This window comes from Thermobia domestica, chromosome 2 (genome assembly GCF_964235325.1).
Source record: "Thermobia domestica chromosome 2, izTheDome1.hap1.1, whole genome shotgun sequence".
Taxonomy (NCBI): Eukaryota; Metazoa; Arthropoda; class Insecta; order Zygentoma; family Lepismatidae; genus Thermobia; species Thermobia domestica.
Window position 1 is genome coordinate 180075041 of NC_137455.1, and position 13350 is coordinate 180088390.

Here is a 13350-nt window from a genome sequence, read left to right on the forward strand (position 1 = left end):
GAAAAAGCTACTTTAAGATCTTTCTAAAAGTTTTTTTCAGATTGTTAATACACCGCCGCAATTCAGAGATAATGATGTCTCACTTTTTGCTGAATAACAAGAAAATTACTACGTGTTGAGTAATGAAATTTTCAGAACTTGCAGGTAATATATGCATCTACATATCTTGCACAGGAAATTATTTCATGTTAACTCCTTTCCGAGATATAGTCCTACAAACATTGATTTACCAAAAAAATACGAAAAAATACGCACTTTTTCATTAATTTCTATTTTTTTCTCATTATACAGTACAAAGAAAACTTGTATGTCTTAAGTATTGAAAAGACAACATTCCAACAATTCCAACGAGGTACGACAATGCAATATAAGTTTTGACTGGACGTCACAGCAGCACCTCGAAGTCAGGGGCCTATCTTTATGAAATGGATAGTAATAGATTTGATCATTTAAAATTTTCTCTACTTTTTCAGTAAAATATAGTGTTTGATTATATGAAAGAACATAAATACTTGTATTAAAACTCCGAGATATATCTAAAAGAAATATAAACCAATAGATTTTTTAGCTAGATCAAGTAATTATTATTCTCTTATATTCAACGAATTTAAAAAGTTCGTTACTGAATTATCTATGTCTCTCTCTCTCTGTGTGTGTTGTTTGTTTGTTATTTGTGATTTCTTTTTTTAATTTTGAGCCCTCCATTTGATAGAGCATCTAAAACTATCTGAGAAAGTGATGGAATTTTTCGCGTCACTCTTACAGTTCCCGAGATATTGGCCAAAAAAGTTCGAATTTCGGGAATTTTAAGAAGCTATAAATCGGGAACTATAAGACATAGAGAGATGATATTGGTATTGATCAATACTTAAGAGAATGGTGAACATTTTGGTACTAAACAGTAACCGGTGGCCAGAGTTAGTATTCAGCGGTTAGTATTCGTACCAAAATGTTCAGCATTCTTCTAGGTATTGATCAACACTAGTATAATCTCTCTATGACTTACCGTTTTCAAGATATTGGCCAAAAAGTAGTTCCCATCTCGGGAAATTTAAAGAGCCATATCTCGGGGTGAGTCTCGAAGTGCTAGTTCAAAATTAGAAACTCCAATAACAGTTCATAGGGATGCGTACGAGTGGAGTTGAGTCGAGATTTAAGCCTGTCTCGACTCGTCTCGAGTCTCGACTCGAAAATATGTTTATGTCTCGACTCGATAGTTTCTGTCTCGACTCGACTCGAATTCGAGACAAGACGTCTCGAAATTCGAGTCGAGGGAAAATATAAGAGTTAAAATATACATACACATCAGCCAGAACATTATGACTATCTACTTAATTGTCAGTATGTCCATCTTTTTTTTTTTTTGAATTTTTTAGAATTTATTAATATGTATATGAGTACAAAACAGTTACTTAACAATCTTTATAGTGATTCAGGGAGAGGCCGAGCTTCTGCTGTTTGTGGTTCTCCCTTTCAGAATTTATTTACATATTATAGGATGGCGGGTAAATACTTAATATATGTAGATAACACAAAGTTACATGAGGTTACAAATACTTAATTAGTTCATAGTAATAATAATAATAATAATAATAATAATAATAATAATAATAATAATGACACATTAACATGGTATTGCCTCAATTTTTTAAATACTCGTTCAGCTATTTTTTAAATTTGCTAAAAGTTTGTAGTTCTCTGATACATAGGGGAAAAGCATTCCAGGCCTTAATACATTGGTACCTGATGTTTTTGATGCCATAATGCTTTGGCACGAATAAGAACAGAGACACGTCTTGGTATGGACATAATGATCCTTGGTAGGTTGCTGGAGAGAGTTGGCACCACATGTGCACACACAGGTCACCTAATTCCCGTAAATTTCTGGGAGGGGACGATACGCTCTGACGTCACGTTCAATCACATTCCAGGTGTGTTCGATTGGGTTCAGATCCGGCGAGTTTGGGGGCCAACACATCACTTGGGACTCGCCCCTGCGTTCTTCGAATCACTCCATCACACTCCTGGCCTTGGGACATGGGGCATTATCTTGTCGAAAAATGCCACAACCGTTGGGAAACATTGTCGTCCTGAAGGAGTGTACGTGGTCTGCAAGCAGTGCGGAATACGCCTCGGCCGTCATGGTGCCTTGCTCGGGATCCACTAGACACATGGATGCTAAGGTGAATGTTTCCCAGAGCATAATTAAGCCGCCCCAGCTTGTCTCCGTGCCGTAATACAGGTGTCAAGGATCTGTTCTCTTGGAACACGACGGATTCGCAGACTCCTATCGTCATGATGAAGAAGATATTGGGATTCATTAGACAATGCAACGCTCTGCCACTACGCCAAGGTCCAATGGCGATGAGCACGTGTTCATTTCAGTCGTAGTTGGCGATGTTGTAGTGTTAACATTCGCACATGGATGGATCGTCGGCTGCGGAGGCCCATCGTTAGGAGAGTTTGGTGCACTGTGTGTTCAAACACACTTGTACTTTGCCCAACATTAAAGTCTGATGTTAGTTTCTCCACAGTTCGCTGCCTGTCATGTTTTACAAGACTGTCCAGCCTACGACGTCCGATATATGTGATTGAGGCGGGGGGCGCCCAACCTCTTGACGTTTGGACGTCGTTTCCCCTTGCTTTGGCCACTTGTTGAAAACACTCACCACAGCACTCCTCGAACACCCGACAAGTCCTCCAGTTTCCGAAATTCTTGTGCCGAGTATCCGGGCTATTATTACCTGCCCTCTGTCAAACTCAAATAGATCCGGCAACTTCTCCTTTTACACACGTTCGGCACTTTACTAATTAACTGAATCGAGCTGAAAATTAAATCTTGATCTCGAAAGATTAACTATTAAATTTATGCGTTCTGTACCTTTCTAAAGTAGTAAATGCTGGAATTGGTTTCAAAGCTGTTTCTGAGTGAATACTTTCTTCAAAATAATATTAAAAATTAAAAAAAGATTTTCGAGACATTCGAGTCGACTCGAGATTTTTACAAGCAGTCTCGACTCGACTCGTGTCTCCACTCGAAAATTCGAGTCAAGAAATTCGTTTGTCTCGACTCGTCTCAAATTTTACAATATATGTCGACTCGAATCTCGAGTCGAGTGGAGTCGAGTTTCGAGACATGTCTCGACTCGTGCGCATCTATACAGTTTACCTCGGAAAGATTCACTTTTTTGCATAGGGTATCTCCAAATTACCATGCCCTCATATTTAAATAATATTATAAGTTGGATAAATCAGTTTCACATAGGGTCATGAAACAAGTAAAAAAATGTTAGAAAATGATACTTATATTGGGAAAACTTCCAATAAAATAAACTGCATGGTAGGTAATTCGGAAATAATCTGGTGAACAAAAATCCTATTCTACGATAACTAGCATATCTTACCAAAATAAAGTAGTTAGGAAATAGACTGAAATTGCGAATGTTTACTTAATGACGACTTTACAAATGAAATAAAAAAAATATAATTAATAACACGAACAGAAAAGCATCTTAGAATCAATATACATAGGCAAAGTGTTAATACTTTCGACAAATCGTCTACTTGCGCCTAAAGGACATAACCGTGCATCATTAAACTAAAATAATCATTTTATTTCAATTTCAAGTTGTATATTTTTATTTGGCATTCATAATAGTTTAACCGTATATATGAGTTAAATAATGGAAGGTACAGCGGCGGAGGGGTAGAATGCTCATTTATAGTGAGAGGTTCCTAGTTTGATTCTAGACTATGAGAATTTATGATGGACAACATAGAGTCCATGTCCTCTACATTCTCATTCCATATATTCATTCATAATCGTTCAGTTTCATTCATCACCCGTCTCTTTTACGCTTCAAAGCATAATCGTGGGAAGCAAAACTACGGACTTCACTTCATTTCGTGAATAGCATGTGAATTCGATACAAATCTATGATTAGAGCATTTCTATTTATGATGTATGATTAATTTTCTGTTGCACTCATTGAATCACACATGATAACATTTCTTAAAAAAAAAAAAAAAAGCTGTGTGTAGTAATTTATCTACTAAATTACATATAAGATTACATTGGTTTGATTACATGAAGTTTAACATTCCTTTCTAACACCGAGATATAGATGGAATTGCACGTCAGTTCCCGAAGCCGAACTACACGTTCTCACCAGGACTCCCGTGACGTAGCTCAAGTCCCTCCTTCTTTAGTACAGATGAATCTTATAATGAAAGTGGATTGTGCTTTGATGCAGTATGCTTCATGTGAGATTTCCGATGATATGACGTTTACTTCTGTTCAAAAAACTTAGCAGAAGCTAACTTTTAACCTTACGTACTATAAGATTTCAGCAGATTAGTTATATACTATATTTTTATCTTTTTTTAATTCTTTCTCATTAGCACATGCATTAAAATTTACCATCTCCGACGAGAAAAACACATTTAATCAAACGTTAAAAATATTAATAATAATTATATTCCATAATAGTTATGTCACATAATGTTCATATATACATATGTCACAAGTTTATGCTGTATGTGTATGCTTCTTTGACATTGCAATTTTTAGCCATCCAGGTTATTTCTCTGGCCATGCCTCTGCAAGAATCGAATTCAGTTCTTTTGGAACAACGACAAGAATGCTAATCATTGTAGCTCGAGTGAGTTCTACATTTGTGTCCCCTGTTTGATCCCAAGTGGACTTTATAGCGGACAAGTATCGAGTGCGTAAGTTTTCTTGGGATTCTTCCGTTTCTTTCTACTTTCATTCCACCATTTTGTTCTTTACTATCATCACTGTCTCCCTTAACCTCGGATCACGCTCATGGAACGTTAAACTAAAACAAACAAACAAAAAAGTGGGAATTTTTCAGGAAGTTGGTGCTATGTGTGATACGGCATTTACTTTTCATAATTAATGAAATTGTATGTGAAATAATAATATCAGTAAGTTATTTTTCCATAGTGTACTCAGTCTTATCTAATAAACTTCCACTTTAATAATAGTGTGTAATACTAATAACAACAAAACACTGTTAAACATAAAAGACATATTGTGTTTGCGTACCTGATTTTGGTGTTTCTCTCCGTGACACTATCTACAGCATAGAGTACACCACACACAATAAACATCTCTCCAACTTTGTGGTGATTAACACTAATGTTCCAAGCATACTCTGTTTTCAAATGATATGCGTCTAGTTTCCTCACTATTGTATTGTTCGAAGGCTCGAGGCCATATATCACCCACAGCCCATTCTCATCCACTGAAAAGTCCACGTAGTTGTACTCTGTTGTGTAGAGGTAATTGCTACCAGAGAATGTAGCTGCGCTTAGGTTCATTACTCGCGTGTTGTCCGCACTCAAATCAAATCGAATGATCTTCGGCGCACCTTGTTGATTGTAGTAAAAAGAACCGTTGTATATCACATGTGAATTTCCCTGAAACACAAACACATTTACGAATTAGATACAAAATATCAATGAGTCACATTATTTATTTAATTACATATAAAGTTTTATTGCAATTCAAATCTTAGCTTGTAGCATGATTGGAAGATGACAAGCTTTGAAGTGAACAGATTTCGGGAAAATTAGTTTTAAAGAAAACAGCCTGGGCATCTATTGGAGATATTATTTATATGTATATAGCTACGCATAAAACATCCTCATTCATATGCAAGAAGGGTATCTCGAAGTCGACCCCTTTCCCCATTGAATAAGTTACTATATTTTCGTCCGTTATCTAAGAATCTTTCAGTATTTTTCAATACAAACATTGTTTCTCTTAATTCTTTACGATAGTAATAAACTTGTAATAACATTTTCTATTTATGCATAATTAACAAGAAAAAACATGGGGAGTGCCCTTATATGCAATCAATTTATAATATAAGAGAGCGATTCCCATGCTTTGTTTTTTAGTCATGCATAAATAGAATTCTTGAAAAAAGTACTTTTAATGAAAACAGGTTTTAAGAATTGTTAATACTATTCATCTTATTTTCCTGAATTATCTATTTCTGTGTCTGTCTGTCTGTCTGCTATTTGCGTTTTTTTTTTTTTTTTCAATTTTGAGCCCAACATTCGATAGAGCATCAACAAATATCTGAGAAAGTGATGGAATTTTTCACGTCACTCTTACCATTCCCGAGATAATGGCCAGAAAATGGACGAATTCCGGAGATTTAAGGAGTCATATCTCTGGAAAGATAAGTTATAGAGAGATGATATTGGTGTTGATCGATACCTAAGAGGATGGTGAATATTTTGGTACCAAACAGTAACCAGTGACCACTGGCCACCAGTTAATATCGGCATCAAAATATTTACCATCCTCTTAGGTATTGATCAATACCAATATAATCTCTCTATGACTTATTGTTCCCGAGATATGATTCCTTAAATCTCTCGAAATCGGAACTATTTTCTGGCCAGTACCTCCGGAAAGGTAAGTCATAGACAGGTGGTACTGGTGTTAATCAATACCTAAGAGGATCGTAAACATTTTGGTACCAAATAGTAATCGATGGCCACTGGCCAACTGGCTACCGTTCCCCAGATATTGGCCAAAAAAGTTCGAATTTCGGGAGATTTAAGGAACAATATCTCAGGAAACGAGAAACAGAAGGTGGGGATAAAAAGATTTACTTTTGGATGTAGGAACAATCACAGTTATCCTTCCCGCTCCATATCTCCATTCTTTTTAAGTTCGTTCTGGCAATGCTCTTGAAGCATTTTCAACTGGTTAATTATTAGTACATTTTTTTACTTCGTTAAAATTCAATGAAAAATGTTTATAAAAAGTACATTTTATTTTATTTTCTACTTTTTAATAATACATACTTTTGCTATCACAGTAGTTTATTTGTTTCTTTCCTACACGCTTGCTGAGACTCGATGTTTTTCGACACTATGATCTCCTGAGGAAGAGACTTAAAAATTACACAAAAACGACTTGTTTTTGGAGCAAAATAAAAAAATTGAAATAAGGTTAAATCAATCACATCCAATGCTTTTATAGTCTTAGACTCATTTTACCATTTTATCTACTGAAGATTCTCCTTTTATGTGCACAAATAATGAAGACAGCATTATTTGGAGTTAAAATTCTCGTTCCAGCACCTAAGCTATATGAAATGTGGAATTACGTCTTATAGTGGGATTCAAACCACTTGAAATCTTACTGTGACTTGAATCTGGGTGTCAAGGACCAAAACAGATATGCTAACTCCCAGTATATAACTATGAGGGAACTCTATATAAAATTAGGATATTTTAATTTGTACCTACAAGTTTTATTTGAAGAACAATATTTGTACTTCAAAATCAGTATACACTGACAATTGTCCATAAAATAAATACCGGTACACTTTCTAAGATACGTGCAAATACTTTACCCTATTCTCTTTAGAAATATTTATATGACATTTTTACTATTGTTGGTCTATAAATAAGAACAATACAAAAAGAAAGGGAAAAATCACCGCCTGTATGATTTGGGAGTTAATATTTCATTGGACTGTCTTGTGTTCTCTCGTTATACAATTACTAATATTCAATTTATTCCTGAGCCAGTTGGACGAAATATATTTTTATACACCATGAAAAAGATAAAAGAGTATAATGAATTATGCGGTTTGTTTCAAAAAGATATCTTTATATCATCATGAAAAGTTATTAGTAAGAGCAGAATATGCGGGACTATACAGGAAGAGGGAGGGAGATGACTATACGACAAAAGGGAGAAGTGAATTGTTATTTATGAAAGACATAGAACAGAAAATAAAAATGGGTGCTGAATGATACTAAAAAACATACTGAGTCAGCACATTCATAGATGTAGACCTCTTTTTTTGTTTTGTAATATCAATGGTGAAAATGTATGATAGCAGGACAATATATCATTATTTGTGTTTCGTAGCTGGAACTATGGGGAGTAGATATGTCTCCCCAAAGAGAATGAAAATAAAAAAAAAGTATCAGGAAAAGAAAATTAGTTTAGTTTTGTGATCTTGCGGTGTGCGAGGAGTTGAGATGCCTCCACAGGAAAAAGGCTTTATTTTATTTCTATCTGTAGGTGATATCACGGAGCTTTCTCGTTGATTCTTCGTATGGTATTATATTTTTGCTTATCCTTTTCTCAGGTTAAAATGCGGCTGCAACAACGGCGAAGCTCTTTTTATCTTTTTTTAGTAATAGAACAAGAGAAATAAAAGCGAGGTAATATTATATTATATGTTTCCTTTAGAGATCGAAATCTCCCAGGAAAATGTAGAATGCCATTTCCATTGCTGCTTTTAAAGTCATTCGTTGCTTCATTTTTTTGTTAAATGTGTACATGATTTCAATTATATTATTGTATTTGGAGATACCAACCAACTGAAGTTCCATGGTGTATCCCTTCGTGGCCAAGTGACAAACACACTCATGTTGACTGTGCACAGGAGGTCCTGACTTCAATCTCGGTAGAGGTATTTGGCTTCGATAAAAAAAAAAAAAGAGAGTAGAGGTTCGGATCTCAAACACTGTTTCATGTAATATCTATGCTAATAAATCAAGTTTACCTCTGTTTTCCATAAATACCTGACTTTCTTATTCAAATGATTATATCTAAGTTTCACATTCTTTGATGTCGTTACAGGAAGCAAAATCTGCTGATTTGAAACTATGAAATCACTTCCCAACAAAATTAAGAACTTTTAACATCAGGATTTATCATTGATCCTGAGTTTATTTACAGGACAAGACTTGGGGATGTCTCGTCTCGAAATGAAATCGTAAAAGTGATGTCTCGGAAAGTGTATCTATTTCTATTAGGAGAGCTCCGTCTTGTCTCGTCTCGTGGGCAATCCTAATTGACCCGCCATTCATTCTTGAAAATAGTTATCTTGAGGGAAATTAATCTAACATCTCTATATATTTATCTTATTTTGAACTGGTCCTCAGCTAGCTCCTTAGGGTCTCCCCCAAAGTCGTCATATTTGAATAACTTCTCTCAGGAGCCCGACAAAGCTTTCTTTCAGTATAACGTCCCACGTTATGCCTGTTAGAGAGACGTTGAATTAGGGAAATGAGTAATGATAGAAGAATTGCTGGAATGAAATGTGTGAGGAAACGGGAGTACGCCGAGAAAACCCACGGACACGATGTTGTTAACCAGAACTTACTTGGCCGGGGCTCAAATCAGAGACTCCACGCACCTGAGGTAAGCGCTCTACCAATGAGCCACCGTACTGACTGTCTTCATTTGGTTACTCCAGTTTTGAGCCATTCGGCATAGGCAAGTCTTCTAGTAGCTATCTATGTTCGACATATAGCCCTAACCAGATTTAACTGCAGCACACGCACCTCCCTTGCGACACAATAAAAATGCCGACGTAAAACTGGTGTCTGTCAGGGAGGGATAAATAGATACTAGGACGCAGAAATCAGTAGTCCTTAACGAGGCACCCTATTTTGTCTCGTTACAATCTTGCTTTAAGAAAGATGATATCGAATCAATAAAAATCTGGGCTTTATTCAGGACAAACTTCCTAGGTACAAATCAGAAGTTATTAGCGTCATTTGTTCGAAGACGGCCATTTGTTAAAGACGGCATATCCGAAACGTTTTGTTTCGCAGCACCGCACGTGCAGAAATTTGGAGCTAACGGTTCCTGTTCCAACACACAATGAGGCTTTCTGAAAATGAGTGACACAAGCGCCGTGTTGGGAAAAGGAAGCATCCTGCGGTATACTCCTAAATACAAAGGTAAGTGATAAAAATATCACTATCAAAATGGCTGATATAACTCTCTGCTTAATGAAAAACTAAAGATAAACAAACGAATCTGTAGTTACAAAAGTCAAGTGTATGGGAGTATTAGATGAGGTGTCGAGCACGTAATGCTGCTTCCTGGTTTGAATACAACAACGTACAAGCGCATCCTTTGTTGTTTTCGCTGTCTGTTGGGGTAAGACGGCCTCTTCTGTACATAAGCCATGCAGGGTAAGACGGCCCCTACAAATATTGTTATGGTAGTTGAATATATAGTGAATTTAGATTAATAAATATGTGTCTTGCAATGATATGCAGTACAAGAGTTACAAGGCTCGCCTCTGTGTTCCATTTTCATGAATGCACAAGACATAAACAGGTAATTTGCTGTCATTAGATGGTTTAGTCAAGAGCATACACTAGCGACCTGAAACAAAATTGTTCCAATTAGTGTAAGTCGTACTTTTGCATTGTGGAAATTATATCTTTGCTGTATTAAATGTTGCTGAAATAAACAGTTAAGAAAGGAAGGTACTCAGGAGCAAAAAAGTTGTGAAAATCGGGGGAAAGGAATCTCAAGGAAACGTAGTACAAACCATTGTTATAAGTGTGAAGGTTATTATTACAATGTAGTTAATGGGAAGGAATAGTTCAAGTGTAACGACTGTAAGGGTTGGTTCCATGATGACTGTTTAGAGTCCAGGTTGGAATATGTGCTTTTTGTGGTAATTAGTGATGGTTTATAGACGGTATATGGAATATGGGAACACACGCTGAAGTCTTATTTTTCACTTGTTTATTACATTAAGTTTTTTATATATGTATTGGGGTACAATTTAAGGGGATCCATCTTTGCACAACTGACTTTTTAACGGTAGGCCGACTTTGACACATGTTTGTAAAAACGGCCTACTTTCCACTACCTGCTATTTTGATTTATTGTGCAGACAGGCAGTAGCGAAGCGTAATCCCATAAGTAGGGTAGGCCCGACAAACATAACACAAATAACATTTAACGTATCATAAAATATTTGAAATCACACTCAGAATTCTATTTTCCTTATTGAGCTAAAAAAATACCAAATCTATTTAATTTAAAGAACTATTATTATTATTATTATTATTATTATTATTATTATTATTATTATTATTATTATTATTATTATTATTCAACAAATATTTACATAAGGTGAACACGAAATATGTATTAATGGAATATTCCCTTTTAGCTCCACTACAAATATTTTGAAATGCAATTCATACTTCCTTCTGTCTGAGATTTGCAGGGGGGGGATGGGGGGAATTTCCTCCTCACTTACTGTTTTCATTTCCTGCGTATTTGAAAATGGAGAGAGAAAAAAAGAAAGTACACTTCTTTAAAATGTAATTGGATGCCCGAATTTTTCTAAGTCCCTTAAAATTGTAGGTTTGGCAACATCACAGTCGACGTAATGGTAGGGAAAGTGAAAAAAAAAATAACGAGACTTCCCAACACAGCTCACAGTTTGCTGTTTGAAATACTCAGTTGTCCTTTTATAACTTAAGGTAATGATACATTTAGAACATCATAGTACTTGGTAAATGCAGAAAACTTGGTTGAGAGTAAAGCACACACGCTTTTCGACCACAATATTCGTTAAAAAAGGGAGGGGGGAGTTGTTAAGGAATTCGTTCTGTATTCATGAAATAGGAATGGAACTTCATAGTTGTTACGATAGCCATGTGAGCTAAGTTCTTGCTTTCTGTGCGGATTTAGTGTTTTTGAACCTGGTTCGAGTCCCACTCAATGCTCTTACTTTTTTCATTTTGTAATTTTTCATTTATTTTTGCTGTACACTTTTGTAGTATATGTATTACACGGGGGTGATGGACAACTTTCTAATTTATCCAAAAATTAGAAGGTGTACAGGTGTAAAACCTTTTCTATATATCCCATTGTGATTCCATCTTAGTGCAAATTACTTCTTGCATCGATCCGTAAGATTTTCGTAAATCTCAAAATAAATCCGGAGTTCTAGTGTCCAGACGATCACTATCAGCCCTAATACCTCCTCCATCACTACCAGAACGCAGTTCATATTATTATTATTATTATTATTATTATTATTATTATTATTATTATTATTATTATTATTATTATTATTATTATTATTATTATACGCTTCTTTAGCGTGGGAGACCCGGATTGATTCCCGGCGGAAGCTCATGTGGGCTTACGTTAAGCTTTAGGTTCACTTCTCATATAGCCTCGCTGCTGAAAGGGGCGCTAAACACAAAATAAAATATATTATTGTTATACGCGTCTTTGGTGTGGGAGACGCAGGTTCGATTCCCGGCGGGAGTTCATGTGGTTCGGGGCCTACGTTAAGCTGTAGGTTTATTTCTCATATATTTGTAGTCTCGCTTATCGCTGCTGAAAGGGACCCTAAACTCAAAATCAATTATTATTATTATTATTATTATTATTATTATTATTATTATTATTATTATTATTATTATTATTATTAAGTAGGAAATAGAAAAAAGGTTTTAGGGTACTAAATTTGGTGAGACATTTTATTTTCTCCCAGTTTGTTGTTACACCCAGGGCTGTAACTTGTGGGGGGCATCGGGCAACTGCCCCTTCCAGAGAAGCTCCCCGCCTTTCGATGGGGGCCCATGTTAAGACAAATTTTTTTTACTCCATATACGATACGAAGATGAAATTATAAATGAAGCATCAAACAGATTCACTACATTATATAAACAAAATAGCACACAAAAGTTAAATAAAACAAAAATTAGTCTGGGACCCATTTCAGTAAAAAATGTCTACTATTAGGTGCCCTAGAAATAATATGTATTAGTATGGCTTTGAGATTTGTCAATGTTCTCCCCTTAATTAATTTATCATGAATAAAACGGGCTCAGGGACGCCACTAATGGAACCGCAGAACTTGCCGTGCGGGATTGCCCACAGGCTCCGGGGGTCCATAAACAGTAAGAGAAAAATGGAAAGAGTGGGCCCTAATACGCGTCTTAATGCTTGTCCTCCCCCAGAAAAAATCTAAGTCACGGCGCTGGTTACACCTATGGGTTGTATGTTGATATCTTGGTGTATCAGAACCATTTTAGATAGGTTTTCACGACGATCTCACATTTTTACTTAAACGTCTTAATAGCTCTCAATAGTATTACCGTTTGCTAGAGTCCATCTCACAAGAATGCCCTCAGTTTCATGAAACATTGGTCATCTTACCCCGAACAATCTCTCATGAGTATTTTGCGAGTGGAGATGAGGTGTTTTCTCTACTGCTTTCAAATCGGTGTGTTTCAGGTTCCAAGTAGTAGTGTTTTCAACGGCTAGAGCAGCTCGGCTCCCGGCTCAGTCACCACCGAGCCGAACTGAGCCGAGCCAACAGCTCATCCAACCGTGCCGGCTCGAGCCAATGGCTCACCTGAACCTAGCTGATCCGAGCCGAACAGAGCCGGTAGCTCATCTCAACCGACCCGGTTTTAGCCAATGACTCACCTGAGCCGAGCCGAACCGAGTCGGTAGCTCATCTCAACGAACCCGGTTTTTAGCCAATGGCTCACCTGAGCCGAGCCGAA

At 36.3% G+C, this 13350-nt stretch overlaps 1 protein-coding gene across 1 annotated transcript in view; it reads right to left on the minus strand.

Annotated features, from left to right (window-relative positions):
* LOC145677726 (uncharacterized) overlaps window positions 1–13350 on the minus strand; it is a 448147-nt gene that overhangs the window by 29673 nt on the left and 405124 nt on the right. The window contains exon 11 of the mRNA XM_081748121.1: window positions 5069–5442. Coding sequence (XP_081604247.1) covers window positions 5069–5442 — 374 coding nt within the window. The remainder of the gene's footprint in view (window positions 1–5068; window positions 5443–13350) is intronic.